Source organism: Lactuca serriola, chromosome 9 (assembly GCF_051521515.1).
Source record: "Lactuca serriola cultivar US96UC23 chromosome 9, Lser_US96UC23_V15, whole genome shotgun sequence".
NCBI lineage: Eukaryota > Viridiplantae > Streptophyta > Magnoliopsida > Asterales > Asteraceae > Lactuca > Lactuca serriola.
In genome coordinates, this window is record NC_136416.1 from 66,819,635 (window position 1) to 66,840,727 (window position 21,093).

Below are 21,093 nucleotides of genomic sequence, written 5' to 3' on the forward strand. Positions count from 1 at the left end.
TCGACAGTGGCTGCTCGCGTCACATGACAGGGAGGAAAGAAGAGCTCAGGGAATACAGGTCTCTTTCAAATGGTGGCAACGTCAAGTTTGGAAACAATTCTTTCGGCACCATAAAGGGATACGGAATGATAACTAATGGTGATTTTACTATAAGGAAGGTGGCTTATGTGGAAGGACTACAACACAACCTCATCAGTGTATCTCAGCTTGTTGGAGGTACAGGTCTCAAAGTCTCATTCGACGATGAAGGTTCTGAAATTATTGAGAAGAAAACAAAGAAAGTAATTCTCAAGTCGGAGCGTAAGGGTGAAATGTTTCCTCTAAACCTTAAACCCATCAAAGGAAACCCAGCTATATGCTTGTTATCAAAAGCTCAATCTGACGAAAGCTGGTTGTGGCACCGAAGACTCTCTCATCTCAACTTTAAAGATATCAACAAACTTGTCACTGGAGGTCATGTTCGAGGCCTTCCATTGCTCAAGTTCGACAGAGATCATTTGTGTGCTGCATGCGAAATGGGGAAGCAGAGTCGTCAAAGTCATCCATCTGTAATTAACACAAAAGTTGTTGAACCACTCGAATTACTTCATATTGATTTGTGTGGTCCATCATCTATCGAAAGCATCGGTGGTAGCAAGTATATTCTTGTTATTGTTGATGACTTTTCACGATTTACATGGGTGTTCTTTCTAAAGCTCAAATCTGAAGCGACTCATAAGCTGAAAGTGTTCATCAAGCAGATTGAAGTACAGCTCAAGAAGGTCGTTCGCAACATCAGGAGCGACAATGGTCTGGAATTCAAGAACAGGGAGTTTGAAGAATTTCTAGCAGAAAAGGGAATAAGTCACAACTTCTCAGCTCCCTACACACCTCAACAGAACGGGATTGTCGAAAGGCGAAACCGATCTTTGTGTGAAGCTGCCCGAACTATGCTAAGTTTCGCTTCCTTACCTCTTTATTTTTGGGCTGATGCTATTTCTGCTGCTTGTTTTACACAGAACAGGTCTTATCTCAACAAACGATTCATGCTCACACCATACGAGATTCTCAACAACAGAAAGCCCAATGTGAAATTTTTCCATGTGTTCGGCTCACGTTGTTTCATCTTTAACTCTAAAGAACACCGCAACAAGTTCGATGTCAAAGCCGACGAGGGAATCTTTCTGGGCTACTCTCTCACATCCAAAGCATATAGAGTCCTAAACAAGCGTTCAAGAAAAATCGAAGAGACCTATTACGTGACTTTTGACGATAGCTATGTCAAAAAGCTACAGGCCAAAGAAGACACTGCTGGGGAAATCTTTCCTCAAACTGGCCAACTCACAGTCTCGATCGCTAATCTATACGAGAAATTTTTGGAGCTCTTTGACGAACCAGAGAAAGCTATTCTCTCAGAAGCAGGTGCAGCAGACAACAAGGTAGACCATATGAAGCGAATTGTCGAAGAAGCTGCCAGGAGAATGAATGAAGGAGGATCGAATTTTGATGAACCTCCATCCAACGATGCTTCAGTCGAGGGGGAGCCAAGCTCACATGTTGAGGGGGAGCCAAGCTCTACAACTGCAACCGAAAGCACTTCTCCAACCGAAAGTGCTTCACCAACCGAAGATGCATCAACGCCTGAATACCAAGCACCACAAGAAACCTCTGGGCCTCAAGTTTCTCATAGCTCATCAATCGAGGGGGAGCATGGTGATATGACGCTCGACTACAAAAGCCAATCCGAGCCAGAAGAAATGATCAATGCTGAACTAGACCCAACCTTTGATCCAAACTATCCTCCTCTTACCAAATGGACCAGAGATCATCCTATCTCTCAAGTGGTTGGTGATGTCTCCGAAAAGGTTCTGACCCGATCACAACTGAAGGCAAAGCAGACATCCTTATTTTCAAAGGTTGAGTTTTGTATGTTTAACTCATTCGTATCAAAAGTTGAACCGAAGACAGTTAACATTGCTCTCGATCACTCCGATTGGGTTCAAGCGATGCAAGACGAACTGAACGAATTTGAAAGGAACAAAGTCTGGCGCCTCATTCCAACTCCTCCAGATGCCTCGGTTGTTGGTCTCAAATGGGTCTTTAGGAATAAAATGGACAAGGAAGGGAATGTTATAAGGAACAAAGCTCATCTGGTAGTAAAGGGATATTGTCAGGAGGAAGGGATTGATTATGAAGAGACTTTCGCTCCCGTAGCTAGGCTGGAATCTGTCAGAATATTTCTTGCTTACGCTGCCCACAAAAACTTTGAAGTTTTCCAAATGGACGTCAAGTGTGCATTTCTTAATGGAGAACTCGAAGAAACCGTGTATGTGGAGCAACCTCCTGGATTCGTGAACGAAAAATATCCAAATCATTGCTACATTCTGGATAAAGTTGTGTATGGCCTCAAACAAGCTCCGAGAGCCTGGTATGAAACGCTAACTAAATTCTTAAAGATGTCTAAATTCAAACAAGGATCGGTTGACCCAACCTTCTTTCGCAAAAAGGAAGGTAACCACCTTATGATAGTTCAAATTTATGTCGATGACATCATCTTATTAACTTTTCCTTGGTTTATCAGCTGAATTCAGAAAGCTGATGGAGACTAAATTTGAAATGAGCTCAATGGGTCTTATTAACTTTTTCCTTGGTTTAAATATTAGACAGGGACCCGAAGGCATCTTTATCAATCAGGAAGCTTACACGAAGACTCTCCTAGCAAAGTTTGGTATGATGGGAGACTCCAAAGTCAAAGTCCCAATGGCATTCGGCACCAAGCTAACTTCATCTCTAGACAAACCGGCTGTTGATATCACGCTCTATCGTCAAATGATAGGCTCACTAATGTATCTTACTGCTAGCAGGACTGACATCATGTTTTCTGTGTGTTATTGTGCTCGATTTCAGGCAAACCCACGCGAACCTCACATGCTTGCAGTGAAGAACATTTTACGCTATCTCAAGCGAACCTCCTCCTTAGGTCTATGGTATCCTTCCAACTCAGGCTTCTTCGTTCAAGCCTATTCAGATGCTGACCTTGGAGGATGTGGACTCGACAGAAAAAGCACTACTGGTGGCTGTCAATCCCTTGACGGGAAGTTGGTTAGCTGGCAATCCAAGAAACAAACGTGAGTGTCGTTGTCTACTGCCGAAGCGGAATACATAGCCACTGCATCCTGCACCTCTCAAGTGACTTGGATCCAGAGTCAACTTCGAGACTATGGACTCAATATGAAGAAGATCCCATTATATTGTGACTCTGAAAGTGCAATTAGGATCTGTCATAGCCCAGTGCAACACTCTAAAACCAAACACATAGCACTGAGGTATCACTTCATCAAAGATCACGTGGAAGATGGAAACGTCGAAGTACACTTCGTAAGAACCACTGATCAACTGGCTGACGTCTTTACCAAAGCTCTTCCTGAAGCATCATTCAACAGAATATTGCAAGGACTAGGTATGATGGAATCAAAGTCAGTTCCTCACACTACCTCTCAACCTCAAACGTAAGAAGCGAAATTAACCGAACGTTCGGGTTCAGTCAAATCATCTGACTCGCTCATCACCTCTACGGTAGTTTTCTTGGTTGTATATTTCTTGTACAAAGTTGTTTATCTTATTGTTAAAAGTATTTTCTGATTGCATGTCTAAATTCCTTGGTTTTCTAAAATTTTCCAAAACCGAAACCTACCGAAGGTTCGGGTTCGGTTTCTCAAAATTTTCCAAAACCGAAACCTACCGAAGCTTCGGGTTCGGTTTTTCAAAATTTTCTTGAACCGAAACCAACCGAACGCTCGGGTTCGGTTTTTCAAAATTTTCTTGAACCGAAACCAACCGAACGCTCGGGTTCGGTTTTTCAAAATTTTCTTGAACCGAAACCAACCGAACGCTCGGGTTCGGTTTTTCAAAATTTTCCCAACCGAAACCAACCGAACGTTCGGGTTCGGTTTTTCAAAGTTTTCCAAAGTTTTTTTTTTCTCTTTCCAAGTCTTAATTTTTTGCTTATTTTTTTATTCTTTTTAATTATCTATTTCAAAAATTCCAAAAATATTTTTCTCTTTTAATTTTGTTTGTGTTCGTTCGTTTATGGGGATAATACTGTTGGATTACTTAAGTGTCCCTAGAAGCATGCTGCTGTATGTGTCCCAAGCCTCATAAGATTTTGAATAATAGCCTTCATGACCTGGTATAAACAAACCTTGTCTTCCCAATAAGGCTACCACATTTATTCTAATCGTGAGCTACCTCACTCTCTTCTCACATGAGATAAGAGTTTTCTGCTTGGTCCTTCTTTTGCAACTGAGGTACTTTATTTTCTTACACCATCTCCATTACATTTCTCCATTACATTCGTTTCATCAACGTAACCCTTGAGACTCTCAGAAATTACCACTGAGGTTTATGGTTACACAACAGCTGTGTTTATGATCTTAGTTTCGTGTCACTACGAGCTGAGTGAAACCCAAAATTCAACACCAAATCTGAATTGACGGTGAACAATTAATTTGCTCAAGTTTTCACCAAAAGAATTGACGAATGTACCTTCATGAAATCTCAAATTTTATTTTGCGTGATTCCTATGAAATTGTTAAACACCATAACGTTTCTTCCCTTGGGATCCAGTTTTTAATTTTTTATCTGAGATTTTATATTTTTCCAAGCCAATTTAAAATTCATTCCTACCTACTTGTTCAACAGACTACACCGTTCTCACAAGTACTTTGATCACTTTCTTTCTTATTTCAAGATTAGAATTGTTGCATCAAAGCGAAAGCCACCCTGAAGTAGCCTAATTAAAAGAAGCCTTTCAACATTTATTAATAAGTGTTTGATCGTAATTCAACGGGAATCCACATAAACACTTTAAGGTCTCTCTTGATCTTGAAGGAAGAGATTCGTGCCCGGGATCATTTGTTTCGTGTCATTATTGACATCACAGTCATTCCTAAAAAGAGTTGCTTTATTTCTTTTCCTTTTACACTCTTCGCACGAAAATCTTTGATTTTCCAAAATTCCGTTACTAATTATTACAGGCTGTATTATTGCTTTGGTGGTTAATTATCAAGATGTGGTCAACAATCATCCACGTGGGCGATTTATTCAAAAGACGCGATTCAAAAGATAAGACGAAGGGTTGCTGACTCAGGCGGGAAATAAAAGGATTGAATTTCAACCGGTGGTTAAAAAGGGGCGCGTGTGAATTTGAAACGCCCATTCTTTTACTGACATCATGGACGCGTGTGCGAATTTCATGCGACACCCCTCTGGCACTTAAAGGCGCGTGAGGATTTGAAACGGTATGTTCTGAAACGGCGCTTGTTGGGCGGCGTGATCCTAGGAATCTGACACTCTCTCTCCTACGTGATCATCGCATGCCTTAACTGTCACGCATCTGTCATTCCGGAAACCTTTTCGTATTTCCATAGAAGATTTGAAACGATTTTTCTCTCTCCTTTCACCCATTATAAAAGGCAGTCAATACTTCCATTTACCTCTTTACTGCTTCAGAATTTACAAGAGAGCAAAAACTCGAAAAAGCTTTACTGTTCATCTTCTTCTTCCTACCTTCAACAATGGCAGAATCATCTTCCGTCCATGCTACCTCACACATCCTTCCTATTCGTCCACAACAATGCTTGGTGATCGATCTAAACCCTCTGGCGTACGACTCTTATATGTCGCCGATTATCGAGTGCCTGAAGTACTCCCAAATCGCTCCAGCTCTCTCCAGGATTGAGTCTGTGCCAATGGAGGTTCTCTCGCAGGTGTATGCGACTGCCTATTACGACAAAGCAGTCGAGCGGGTGTTCTTCGAGGTTGCTGATCACAAGACCTCCATTTCTCGACAACGATTTGGTACTTTGCTAGGTTTGGCTTCTGACCCATCGAGAATAAATCCGGAGACGATTCCATTGGGCCATCTTTACAACATGTTTTACAACATGGGGTACACGGAGGTGCTCACCTCCGTCGCAAAGTTCAAGAAATCCTGCTTGCTGCCACAGTGGAACGGCATGTTCACAGTCCTCTTCAAGGGCTTGTCTGAACGGAGCTCAGGATCTGATGGTTCAAGTCGACTGTTCCTGTCGATCATGTATGCAATTTACAACGGAGTCAACCTAGACTTTGGGTTGGTCCTCTGGCAACAGCTCATCCAGAGCCTTTCTTCTTCATCACGACATTCTGAGGTGTCGTTTGCCCGGTTCTAGATTCTCATTACAAAATGGGCGATGGATAAGTTGGATATTCCCACTGCTGCTGGTGCATCGATGTCTTCGGTCGGTACTTTTCATACCACGAAGATTATCGTCTCTGATGCATCCAAGTTTTCGTTCATTGGCTCTATTCCGGAGACAATGTATGGCGATGTTCCCTCTGACAGCAGGCTCATCCGGACAATTAAGGAGTTCAAAGCGACTGGACCTAGGCAACTTACACCGGAAATGCTAAAGTCCATCCATGATGCTGACAAACCGGTGAACAGGGGCAAAAAGGCGGAAAAAAGGAAGCAAGTGACCAAAGCTCCTAAAGGTCCTTCTCCCAGGAAGAGGAAACAAACAAAACCTGCCCAGTCACCGCAACCGAAGAGAAGGAAGACTCAACCGAAGCGAAAGCTTGTCATCCCTTCCTCCTCGAGTGACTCAGAAGGCGAGAGTTCGGATTCGGACGGCTCTCAACGAGGCGAAACCCCTCCAAGAGGCAACACTCCACCCCGATCTCCTACCCCAGACATGGAAATCCATAATTCACCAGTTCCTTCACCTCCTCAAACCATCCCTACTTCCATTCCGACCATAACCCCCACTACCACCATTCCACCAACCTCTTTCCCTATACCACCACCCATTTTCACTGATACAACTACAACAACAACTGCAAAGGTTACAACCAATGTATCTGATACGGGGGTTCATACCAGTGCAACCGAAACACCACCCGTAACCGAACCACCTCAAACCGAAACCCAGCATACAACCGAACCTACCCACACTCAACCACCACCCGAAACTACCCCACCCCACACTCAACCTGAACCTACAAAAACCACTACACCACCAGCTTCATCACCCCCACCATCTCCAGATCATGCCTCTGATGGAGATAACCCGTTCCTTGGCGGTGAAAACATGACCTTCAATTCGGTCTACTTTAGTCCGTTTCAGGTTCAAAGTGACGAAGAGGATGATGCTCCAGTGACAAAGAAGCATCTTAAGGAGCTAACCGAGAAGGTTGACTTACTTCTTGCTTCTTCTTCCAACAACCAGTCCTCTCTCTCTGAAGCCGCTCTTCAGAAGATTGTTGATGCCTTTTCCAGGGCTCAGCATGATTCTGTAGCTTCGGCCACTGCCGCCAAAGACGCATCTACAAAAGCCTATGAGGCTGCGACCGCAAAAGTCAATAAACTATTCTCAGACGCCTCTTCCCTGTTGAAGTCCTTACAGGAGAGCGCTGATGCCACCAAGACAACTTTGGAACCAATCGTTCAGCAATTGGCCAAGTTCGTCTCAATGGAGTTACAGTCATTCGCTACACTTCGCCAATCAATCAGCGATGACAACTCGGCCCTTCGTGCCTCCATTGACGAGCGCCTCGCTAAGCTACAAGAGGATCTCGCAGCTGAAAATTCGTTAATGGACGTTCTGGCAAGCAAAACTACCGCCCTTAAGGTCAAGAGCACTCAGCTTTCAAACTCTCAACAACAGCTTGAAGCTCTTCGATCTGAACGGGAGGTTATAAAAACTTGTGTTTCGGATGTACACGCTGCCCTATCTAACATCCTAGAAGCACACGATCCGATTCTCAATCATTCGGTGAGGCGAACCCTTGCTGAAAAACTTGCTCCTGCCATGGACCTTCTCAGCAAAATCGAAGGCTTACCTAGTTTCGTGTCCGATCCGAAACAAGGGGGAGAAGTGAAGTCCGGATCGAAACCACCTCCTTCCTCCAAAGCTACTCACACAACCGAACCACCTCCGACTGGTCAAACTTCGGGTTCGAGTGTGAAGGATAAAGGGAAGAACATAGCTGAGGAAGAAGATGAAGATGAAGATGAAGAAACCATTGCGGACTTGTTGAAACGTAAAAACAGTCGCAATGTTGATGATGATGTCAATCGTGTGGCGCGAGAGGCTGAAGAAGCCGAACGCAAGAAGAAAGAAGCCCACGATCTCCTTGAGAGCAGGAAGACTCTCTTCCCTGCCTGGACTCGGGAGCGAATGATTAAGGAGGCCATAGATACTCCTAGCATCCTATGGCTCGAGCCGGTGATCTCCTTCGACTGCTATAATTCTGTCGATTCGCAGTTCGACATGCCGTTGACTCGAAAGGCATTTATCTTCCACGCCTTCTCCAATATTTTTGAAGTCCCTCATCCTAATCCTGAGGTTGATAGGGAGCTGATCGAATTCTATCTGAAGGCTGCTCGTCCTCAGTATCAAACATGGAGCGCCCAGAAGATAGTGAATGTTCGGGTTTTGAAGCCTTATACCGAAGGAAGATTCATTAATGTTCGGTTCAAGGTGATTCGAGGGTCTGCAAGAACTGAACATCTTATATCCCTGGCAGATCTACCGAACCTAAATCCTCATGATTGGATCGTTTTGCATAACATCCTCTTGACGAATGAAGCTGAATATGGTCCGATTATAGACCATCTCAAAAGGATGTTAGTCTGTTACATCATGGAGGTAGCCCTAATGGATCAGGAGGTAGCCACTGTCTTCAAGAAGAAACCGAAGATAGCTCCTGTGGGATCGGCCAGTGATCTCAATCAAATGAAAATGGGCAAGATCGACCCAAGACGCAATTCGGTCATGTTCACTAGAGCAGAAGGACAGAAATGTCTCTTTGCTTTAGCTGACAAACATCTTTACACCACTGCTTGTCTAGAGCATGTGTTGTCAATCATCCGAAGGTGTAAAGAAAATGCAGCAGACGATGTCAAGTACTTCAACGACATGATCCAATGGTACATCAGGTTTAGACAGACGATACTTGCTCTGATCTCTCGTCTGTTTCAGACTGTGAAGAAGAAGGTACCTGCTGCTGCTACTGGCCCAAGTAACAAGTGAAGATCTCGCTCCAATTGACGCAAAGGGGGAGATTGTTGAGTTGAAGATTCGCTAAAGGATTGCGTCATTGGGCTCGGCTGTTAGTCCAATTGTTTTGTACTCCGGTTTGGGCCTGTCCAACCGAGAGCCTTTTAGGTTTATTATATAAGTATATGCTTGCATGCATATTAGGTTATCGATCTAGAGAATAACGATTATTACGATAGTATTACAGATTTCTTTGATCGTTCTTGTAAACCTACCAACCTTCTACAGTTGATGTTCTTGATCGAGCTCTTCTGAGGGTTATTTTATAATCATTCGACACGTTTGATTCATTCTTGACTTGTTCTTTATTTTCGTGTTCTTGCTGTTTGATAATTATTTACCTGTTTAAGATCTAATCGATCTTCAAGATTAAGTTTTAATCTCATCAATGAGAATTGAAGATCTCATTAATAGGAGATCAACAATATAAGGACAGTCGAAAAAGGATGTCGGATGACAAAGTTATTAAATTTTAACATAGTTTAACTGTTTAAGACTGTTAAAATATAACTTTAAAAATAAGGTCAAAATTAGCCGACAGAGTCTAAACCAAAATTGTAGATCCCATCGATAGGTACGTGTGGATATAAAGAACGTCAAAAACGAAGATCATATGTGAAAGTTATGAATTTTACAAGATAATTAATTTTCAGATTAACCTTGGTGCGACACGTGTCGCGATCTAGCACACCCCTTCCACGCCACAGCTTGCGACCAGATGCTAACATGTGGCCCTTAGTACACCCAACGTAACTCGCATAGGCCCAACATATTTTGAGTACGCCTAGCTTACTAGCATTAGCTAACCTATAATTAGAACTCGATTTTCACTCTTCCTCACACCATTCCATTTTATTCTCTCCCCTCCCCCCCACCCCCACCCCAAGGTCTCAATTCCTTTCTTTAGAACTTCTTAGTAGAAAAGCTCCGGAGTGTTAGAATGCCCCGAGAAATACAGCTTTTGGTTTAGAAGTTCTGCCCGCACAGAGTCCGGTTTCTTGCTAAAGCAACTGTAAATTGAGTTATGCTTACCGCACTTTAAGTATAACTTATGTTTAAGTTCATTATCATTATTATGAAGCTATAAACAAGATTTATCATTGATTCTAAGTCATTATATTGATTGATCTACTTATGAGAGAGGTGTCTAGAATGGTCAGATTGTCTTGGTTGTTGGATTTCAGAAAAGCTATATGCTGAAATGATCCTGCCTCCCAACTATCCTGTCTGGTTGATCCTTACTTGATAGATCTTGAAGTAGAATTTGATTAAGGATAAATCTAGAATAATAATTAGTCGTAATAAATATCAGACTAATATTTAGTGATAATGATATTAGGTTATGTCAAAGGAAAATACAGTTGCTAGAAGCGAAGCGTTGTCCGAATTTTGAGTCGTCACTTTAACAAGTGAGTGAATAGTCCCTTTAATTAACATGATTTTAGTACAAGTATTAATTAAATTATTAAAATTATATTTACATGTGAGATATTTTATATTTCTTGAAATACATGTTAATAACATATCTGATAATATATGATGATTTAGGACTTACAGAATAAACCTAAATTCATTAAGATTAATATCGGGTAGTATCTCCTTAAGAGTATGGATGAGATATACACAGAGGGTAGCAGTCTAAAACTTGTCTTTGATCTGTGGGCATGGATTAGACATAGTCATTCGTCCTTAGTCCAAGAGTATGAATTGGGCATAATCATTTGTTAATAATCCGAGACCATTGATTAGACATAGTCATTCGTCCCTAGTCCGAGAGTATGGAGTTGGCATAGTCATCTGTCATTGATCCGAGAGCATGGATTAGACATATTGGTTCATACCTGATTCGAGAGTATGAATTGTCAAGCCATTCATTTTAGATCCAAAAGTATGGATCGTGTCGTTGTGAGGATCGATGTGGTGGTGTAAATTGCTTATATGAGGTGAAATTGTATCTTACGAGTTCTAATATATATATATATATATATATATATATATATATATATATATATATATATATATATGTTATAACATTGTAGGATTAAAATCTTTATGTACTCGCCAGGTTTTCCAACCCGACCCACTCAGTTTATTGTATCACAGGTAGCGATATTAAATATACATTCTATTGAGAGATTCAAGGAGTATTAGGTGACTATTTTAATTACTGTAAAACTTGTAATATTTCGTTATGCTTATGTTTCTGTATTGACAATGACATCCAACAAATAAAATACATTTCTTTGGAAATGCTTTGGTAATATCATTATAATGTTTTTGGGAACAAATTCCGCAATACTATTCTTCAAAAATGATTCTCTAATTTTTAAATAAGCATAAACAAATCGGTTTTTTTTTGTCATGATAATTGGGGATGTGACAACTTATTTTACTTATATGTGTTTCAAAAATTCAATCCTCTTCCTTATCTATTTCTTTATGATATTTCTTCTAATACTTTACTAACAATTTGTCCAAAAAAACATAAGTAATTAATAGGATATGGTCTATAAATTGTATATAAACTCCCAATATAAATTTTCAATATGCAATTCATAATTTTTTTTTTCTGGTTAATAAGATGGGTACCTATCCACTTTGCAAATTAAAAAAATATTTCTATTAAGGTATATTTTTCTATTAAGAGTACTAGTTACGCTGAAAAGTCTTTTGTGTAACTTTTAATAATAAGATAAATCATAAACAATATAAACATTTTTTTGAAAAGTCTCCAAACTGCACCACACTACACCGCATCAAACCGCAACACATATCGCATTTTATACTTTTGTGGTGCGGTTTGTGGTTTGAAATTTTCGTAATCCGCACTATATGGTGCAGTTTGTAGTTTTGGGTTTAAACCGCACCGTGAATGCCCCTAATTAAAATATAGAATATGGGTTGTAAAAACATGATTTATACATATTTTTTGCGAAAAATATTAGAATAATTCACTTAACCTGTTTAAGATAGGTCATAATTTTTAATTCTATATAACTTGATATAAAAAGAAATATGTGGGTCAAGTGATCCACTTTGGTTACATATACACTGACCTTTGTCATTATTTCAAAGCATCAAAACATTCAAGGAGAATTCAAGACTCGATCAAGCCAAATTTAGGCATAGTTCAAAGACCTATAAGGGAAGTAATGTTTAAAGATTTCAAAGATAGCCCGTGCATTAGTCTTATTCTATCTCCAACTGTGGCGTGTATTGGATAGCATTTACCATATTGTTTAGATCAGGATAATTTCCATATTATCTTGATATAGTTTCTTTATTTTAGTATTAGATTTATAAAAGATTTCCAAGCTATACTATATAATACATTTGAGATTAATGAGAATGGACACACAAAATTATTATAAATATCTCTTTATCTAACAACAACTTCTATGGACACTCATTGATCTCTTTGAGTTTCTAAACGTCTTAATCATTAAGTCATGAGTGGATGTTAATTGAGTATTGAAATCATTCAAGTTAATGGGTCATAACATGCTCATTAAGTGCAATGGGGGGACTTATAGAATGCTTGGAAGCTGCCTAGAGATCAAATTATAATGGCTAATTGAGTGAGAATCAACATTTTCTCGTCCTTGTTGGGCTAAACTCAAGTGGACTCGATGCATGCGTTAATAACTGTAGGTGGGTTTAGGCCTTGGAATATTTTCATACAAGTTAGTAACTTTAGTTTGGTTTGCACATTAGACCTTTAATTTCTTTATAGCTTATATATAAACTTGAAGAATAAAGAAACATGTCAAATAAGTAAAAACAACTTTGTAGGTGTATTTTTGATCTTTTTGTAACCCTTAAATAGCATTCAATAGGTGGTGATTAGAAGTCTTTCGATTGAAAAGAATAAGGAAGCATATGAAACTCTTGAGGTGACTTCGATTACAAGTACATGCCCTTAAACTATTTATATGCCCTGCTTTTTCTATGATTTTTCATGCTATACACCTTGCTTGCAATATGACTACTGTAAGTATTCATTGCATTCATGAAATGAATTTTGGAAAGATTTGAATATTTGAAAGTTTAATGTCTATTTTGGAAAATCCTTTTGGGCATCCTATATGTATATTCACTTAGGATAGGATTGAGTCAAGGAGACACGGGTACCTAACTTTGACTTGGGATATTGCCTTTGAAAGTTTGAAATATTCCATTTATAGATTGGCCTCAAAGCGGGGTTAAAATATTCCCAAATGTTGGTTTGAGATATTCCATTTATGGGTGTATGTGTGGAATATTTCTCCTATATATGGACTGATGTGATTGTTAATTTCGTTAGATCCTAGTTTATTTTTATGGGTAACACTTGGATAGACATGCTTTATGCTAATTATTCACAAGTTCTTGTGAGTTTGGACTATTAAGATGGACATAGAACTGGGGATACAAAAGCATTTGCATTGCATGCTTATTTTGTTGGATTATCCCCATGTTTGTTTGTTTAAGTTATTACTATCAATCTTTGCTAATCATTATTTAGCGCTTTGGAAATCCTTGGAGTTTGATATATTGGATTATAGGTTATTACACCCTTTTTCTTTGTATTATAAGTTTATATACTCTTTTACTTTTCTTTATGTGTTTATATACCCATTGACTTTAGGTTTTGGGTCTATAGTACCCTAGAATTAGATTATTGCACTTTTGGAAACCTGAAATGTTTTAAAAATATTTTTGGAGGTTTGATTTTGAGTTTGGACAATTGACATTGTCCAAAACACTTTAAGAGTCAAGCTCAAGTATACTCAGTAGGCTTTCCAAGCCAAACATAACTATTTTGAGATGTGCTTAGACTAGATATTTGTATAAATATAGATTAAAGATAGCATGAATATTTTGAATTTCATGTATCATGTAGTAGCATTTGAACTATTTCTTTGTTATTGATTGTTACTACCTTGGATATTAAAATTTATACTTTTTTGGGACATTGGGACATTAATTTCATACTTAAAATCTTTTAAAGTATTTGAACTAAAACTAAATAGGTTTTATAAAGTATTTAAAACCACATGTGTGAAGGATGCTTCATCTCTCCTTCGTTGCTGTCTCCTACCACCAGTGAAAATTATCGTCTGAGTGATACTCAGATCTGTACAATAAGGTATTGTTGTTTTTTTTTTCAGAAGGAATTTTGTGACCTCTTTTGCCTCTACAATAAGACATTTTCTCTAGCAGAAAATTTGTTTTTAGAAGGCCGCATACCTAAAAAGGTATGTATATCCTCTTCTTGGAGAAAATATGGACTCACCTATTTTCAGATATGTAGATGTCTTCCTAGTAAAATAAAAAAGGAAAATTTTTAATTATATCCTTACAAAATTTGAGTATTAGTTTTATGTCCTTACAAATTTTAAAACTACATATCTAATTATATATATATATATATATATATATATATATATATATATATATATGTATGTCTATCTAAAACTATAAAATTCACATTTATACCCAAACTAGCATTTTAATTTTGATTAAACCAAATTAATATTGAAAAACTTATCTAAAATCCAAAAAACATCATATGATATTACTAAACTATTGATGTGAAAATTTAAAATTAATATTAAATGAATTTAATTAGAATTAGAACCAATTAATATTTAAAAGCTTCAAGCCTTCAACAATATTTTTTAAAGTTTTCTAATATATATATATATATATATATATATATATATATAATAACATGCTAAGAAATAAACAAAAGTCCTAAAATTAATACATTATTTAATATAATACTACCTTAAAATAAGTCTATGAAAAACATTATTCTTGTGATGTTAACGTCATTTCAAATAGTTTGATGTTATTAATTCGATCCATTAATCAAACAAATACATAATCTTATTCAACCGACTTGATATCCATTTTTGTAATCAACAAACCATTTTTAACTACGCGGTGTATTATCAAACAATAATAAATAATGTTGTTCAACTTACTCGATTCTCATATGTTTAAGGGTTCTAATGATGCATCCTATCTTTTGTATTTATTGTTTCTGAATCATGTGTTTAAGTGTTCCAATAGATGGTTTCATGTGTATAGTTTTTTCCAATTAACTCTTTTTAATGATGATTTTCATTAGATTGTTTTATGAATTTTCTCTTACATAGTATATTTATATTTTTCTTAAACAGTTTGAAGCAATTATCTGATTCTATTTATGCATGAATATTGTTTTGAATTTACAACTTAGTTTATTTATATAAATTATAGAAACTATATTGATATAAAGTAAGTGTTAAAAACTCTTTTATGTTTAAAAAACGAGTTTATTTAAATTTCTATTTATTTTAGTACCATACAAACTTTAAAAATAATATTTTTCTTGCAGACTGTAGATGTTTGGTGCATCTTTTTTTTGTGGATGTCTGCAAATGTGTTCCGCAGCCTACATATATTTTGTCTCTTAAAAACAAACAACACCTAATTCTTTATCATCTTTGTATGCGTTTAGTTTATTTCACTTCTTTCTCACTAATACTTGGATTTGTCCTTATGAACAAAAAATCTCAAACAATGTTTTCCGATGATGCATTTGATATGTTCTTCAATTATGTTTCTTATTTTTTCTCTGGTGGTAGAGTATAGAAAAGGAAGTTCTCGAAACAAATGGTATTTTTCTCTAATGAATGGATCACTACAATAAGATACACAAAAGACGTGTGATGATTTGCTTTAATGAAATAGGTAAGTCTTAATATGTGAATGTATAGCTTTTGTATATAATTTATAGTAAATTATGAATGTTCTATGAACGTATAATAGTTTTGTGTTAAGATGTGACTGATGAATGTATGAATGTTTTGTATTAATTTTTGTGAATGCATAATTTTTTATTTTTATTTTTTGTTATGTTAGCATTATGAATATTTATTAATATTAAAAACATTTTACATATTATTAACGACTTATAAATGGTTATATTAAACTGTGAATGACTAGGTTTAAAATATTCTTCATACCGTAAATGGTTTATATATATATATATATATATATATATATATATATATATATATATATATATATATATAGTGGCGGACTTATGTAGTGTCTTGAGGTCCCGGGTCACAACTCCGATTCCAGCCGTAAGTGTAAATTTATCTTTTTTTGTCTTTCTATAAGATGCAACTTCTTTAAATATGATCAAGTCCCAATAAGTTTTAAAATCACATAATTAATAAGTTTTTCTATTAATGTTAGTATATCTTAAGAAAATACATTATATATCACAATAATTTATTTTAATAATTTAACAATAAATTTTTATACGCATATTGAATTTTTAATCAAAACTACTTGTAATTTGTAAAGAATTTAGATATACATGGCCTAAAATGTAAAATGTGTTGCACAAATGAAATATCTTTTAGTTCCAAATGATTGTGAAAGCTAGAGTAAGTGAGAATATATATTTATAGTAGTAGTACCCAGAGCTATATCTGCTGCGCGTATCTAGCCGCAGTACTGCAAACCCTATTCCTACGTACCGCTGTTTGTGTTTAGAAAGTGCACTAAATTCACCCATTTCAGGTTCCGACTTTTGATTCCTTTCGATCATCATGGATTCGCAAAATGAGAAGGTAGTAAACTTAATTATGGTGTGTATCAATTATTGTTACTTCTCTATTTTTCTCTTGTTAAAGCTTGTTACAGTGAATCATGTTCATGCACTCGTTTCGATCGGTCGATCTTCCATCTCATACACTGCATGCACCTTATCTAAGTTCTTTTCTTTGAATCTGTGCTAAATCTTAGTTTTTTTTCGAGGTAACATTATGGATCGGTGTTAAATTGAAGTTACGAGTCTTTTTTTTTTTTTTTTTTTGAAACTGCAATTTTTAGCGGTGCTTAATTGGTGATATCTGAGCTCCGATTTATAACATAGTCTTGCATTCACTTGTCGAGGCTATAGAGCTAAATTATACAACAACATTCGATCTGCTTTGAAAATTTTATCCGATTATACAAACCATTTTCCGTCATTAGGTAGATATATCAAACAAGGACAAGCGCTCAAACAGAGTAGTCTCATTTTTGAACATCTTTGACTTGGTGATTTTTGACCTTAATTCCTCTCCATTTTGACTCTTCTTGACCAAGTTCAAACAACCTCATCTTTGGCTTTCTTAAAATGACCAAATTGCCCCTGCAGTGATAGTCCCACATGCAAATTCACATAAAAAATGACCAAATTACCCTTGGTGCTAATCCATCTGGCAAATTTACATCAGAAACACAGAAAATGTCCCCTGAGTCTCTTATGCAAACAAATAGAAGTAAAAGATTCATGATTTTTACTACAAATATTACAAATTTGAAACAAAATAATATAAAGAAAGCAAACAATAAAATATGGTATAATGAAAGTAGGATGCTATAACCATAATAAACATATATACATGAAAGTAGGTTGGTATATCTTATATATAGGATGGGGGTGTTAGAAGTGCTTTCAAGTTGGCCTTATGCTTAGAAGCATTTGACTTCATATATAGGTTGTCATTCAGCCACTGGCTACAAGATGTGATGATAATGCATGCTAATACATATATCATTAGAATACTAATTGCAATTAAGATGATACTTATTTTAACAATTAAACGAATACTCACCCACATAAGTGTTATACTCATGGTTGGTTCATAACATTGGCATAACCCTTAATTTTGAACTCTACATAGGAATGGAGTAACTTATTGACATCTCAAACCTTCATGCATATACAGTCTGCTAGATTCTTTGCCTTTTTACTCTTGACACATTTTTCGCCTTACTAATATTATATATGTCTGTTTTTGTTTCTCAGATGCCAATAAATGCAGGGAGTGAACAACCCCCTTCTCCGATGGCTGCTCAAAATGACTCATCAAGTGTTGCAACGAATGGAGGGGGCAACAGCTTCGGGCAGGCGAAATCACCCGTCTTCACAACTAAGGTTGTCTTCAAATTAAGTTGTCATTATTATTTTTCAATTAAATTAGCATCTCAACAAGAAAATTTGGAAACTTGTAGATCAGTCTTGACCAATATATCATTAAATTTGGTAAGAAATCTTTCAAAGATAAGTTTAGTGTTCCATTTGTTGTCACACATAACTCATATGGCTGCCTAACAATCTTGCCTTATTATCCTTTTTTGTATCAAGATGATGCACTAATTAATTGGCTGCTTGTAGGCTTTTCAGAAACTCGAGGATGATATAAAACTGGTAGGAAAGAACATATTATACCATGAAGAAAATATCAAGTATTTGAACAAAGTTAGAGGCAGCTTTGCCCACAACATTGCAGATATGGAAGGTATATATATTACCTCTATCAACTGTCTACACATTCTCTTGATCATTTTGTAACCTTGATCTTACTTTGAACTTTGTTTCTGGGGACATGCATATTCTAGTTACTCTTGCCAAGTATCAATCCTCAAGCGATGATATGACCAAATGCAACGTTCTTTCTCGAAAAAGGAGCTTGGAGGAAACAGTTGAGAGTATCATGCAACACGAGAAATCAGCTGCCAGTGTTCTCTGTCATCTGACACGAAATGTTTCTAAAATGTCATCCGCCAGGAATGTCATTGGTGTTCTTGCCACTCTTGGGCATGTTGACAACATTAACCTCAGCAGGTTGGTTGATCTTTTAGCCCCTTTTACCTTTTTGCACTCTTTACACATGAGTATGTATCATATATCAATGTCAATTTATATGTAACTAATTAATATGATATCAGGCTTCTCTCGGAGTATTTGGGACTGGATACCATGTTGGCAATAGTTTGTAAGTCATATCAAGCTGTTCGCTGTCTGGAGACATATGACCAAGAAGGCTCTATAAAAAAAACAACCGGTCTTTATCGGCTTGGAGCTTGCCATGGGAAATCTATTGATGGACGATTTAATGTGATCTGTCTTCAAGGTCTGATGTATGTATGCCATGTCATCCTGTGTTACATTTAGGATCTTTTTTATCTACATTCTTGATGTATTAATTGGTCTCTCTTTTGATCCTGATCCAGACCATATGTTGGTGAGTTTATGCCTGATGATCCACAAAGGAGGCTTGTTATTTTGGAACCAAAGTTACCAAATGGTGAATCACCAGCAGGGTTTCTCGGGTTTGCTGTGAATATGATCTATATTGATAACGAGAATCTAGCATTCGTTACAGACAATGGGTATGGGCTTAGAGAGACTCTTTTCTATTCTCTCTTCTCGAGGCTGCAAGTGTACAGAACCAGGAACGATATGCTGCAGGCCCTCCCTTTAATATCTCATGGAGCCATATCTTTGGATGGTGGGATTATTAAGAGTCGTAGTGTGCTTATCCTCGGGACTCCGTAAGAAGCTATTCTCACTAACTTTTTGAAATGCATGGTGGCCTCCACATGCATGCTTAAGAATTCATAAGTGAGCTAGTTAAAAGGTTCAAACCCACATGTTGGTTGTGGAACTGGTTGGTAGGACGCTAGGGGGCAAAGATTCGCCCGTCTAAGTTTTTACCATTGGTCCTAGGATTAGTCTTTTCAGAAACGTTTAATCTACTTATAATGTTTGATTCTGCTTATTTATAATACTCTTGTTGAATCTTGATTTATCTTATTTAGGAAAGAAATAGGTGTCCGTTTTGGAATATGGTCCGGAGATTCTTTTCCATCAAAAGACTACACAGAGACTGAGAAAGAGATGAAGGAATTAAAATGGAAAAGTGACAAAATCAACGATGATATCAGGAGAGAGCAAGATCTTTTGGCCAATGAAAAGTCCAAATTCGAGGTCAAGAAGAAAGAATTTCTTGATTTCATATCACAAAGGTTGATTGATCCAATGCAGGTAACATCTCAAGCATATTTTGGTCATATATCAATCTTTAGGCCAGCCATGTTAGAAAAAAATGGGACAACCATGTGTTACATTTAATATGCATTAATTAAAGGACTAAGACATAGACTAATGTCAAATTTTTGTCTAATCCAAAAAGGTGGTACAAGATAGAGTAGGGTTTACTTTTTCATAAATGGTACAAAAGATATATATTCCCTACCATCCCATCCCCGTAATCAAAAATATCCCTAACAAACTTGTCCAGTCTTGTCAAATTTTCATCGTAAGCAGCTTAGGCTTAGGATTTCTGATGGAGGTGCATTGTTCGTGAGTAACCAGTACATAATTTTCAAGCACCATATGCATTAACATTACGTTGTATTTTTCAAAAGATGTATCATATGAATATATGCTTTTATTTTTACTCTTACGTACATTATAACACAACAAAAAGTTTTCAAGATATCCACGGCATACTTGGTGGACCCTATTCTGTTCTGATTGTTGATTTATTGAATGTTGTATGCAGCACCCGGTTCAAGCAACACATGAAGGGGCGACCACACCTAAACATGGTCTTTCAAAGACCATTGTAGAAATAGATTAGGCATCGTCTATATAAAGGTCAAATTTACAAGTCGTGAAGGAAAGTAAGTTAAATAAAAGCATAATAGCTCAAGCATTTGTAGTTCATTATATGTCATGCATGCTTGAATACCCTGAAAAGGCTGTCATTTATAGCATAAGACTATTTGTAGTTTATTACATTTTGTTTTGTGTATTTGTTAATCTCTCTGGGTATCAGAGATATAAGGGTCTTGTTGTGACTCCTTTTTTATCTAATTGTACTTGGATTGTTGTTACAATTGTCATTTGATTTTTGTTACAATTTGCAAGGTAGAACGATTGGACAAAAGATGTTGAGTTTAATGATTTTCCTTTTTTGTTGCATTTAAATTCCTACATCATGTCCAAAATCACTTATTGCTGGAAACTATATGTGATATTTTATAGAAGGATTTTTTGCACTGTAGCACAACAAATTTTGGCAAATTTACACATTTAGTCACTCAAGTATTTTTTTTTTTTTTTTTTTGTTCAATAAATCACTAAACTTGTAATTTACCTGTTAAAAAAGGAATTGATCCTGAATTTTACCGG

At 36.8% G+C, this 21,093-nt stretch overlaps 1 protein-coding gene across 1 annotated transcript in view; it reads left to right on the plus strand.

The window, feature by feature from the left end:
- Window positions 1–20,539, plus strand: part of LOC145075781 (protein DEFECTIVE IN MERISTEM SILENCING 3-like) — a 106,573-nt gene extending 86,034 nt beyond the window's left edge. The window contains exons 3-9 of the mRNA XM_079021897.1: window positions 17,920–18,048; window positions 18,289–18,412; window positions 18,513–18,738; window positions 18,843–19,034; window positions 19,128–19,448; window positions 19,716–19,941; window positions 20,462–20,539. Coding sequence (XP_078878023.1) covers window positions 17,920–18,048; window positions 18,289–18,412; window positions 18,513–18,738; window positions 18,843–19,034; window positions 19,128–19,448; window positions 19,716–19,941; window positions 20,462–20,539 — 1,296 coding nt within the window. The remainder of the gene's footprint in view (window positions 1–17,919; window positions 18,049–18,288; window positions 18,413–18,512; window positions 18,739–18,842; window positions 19,035–19,127; window positions 19,449–19,715; window positions 19,942–20,461) is intronic.
- Window positions 20,540–21,093: the final 554 nt, after the last annotated feature.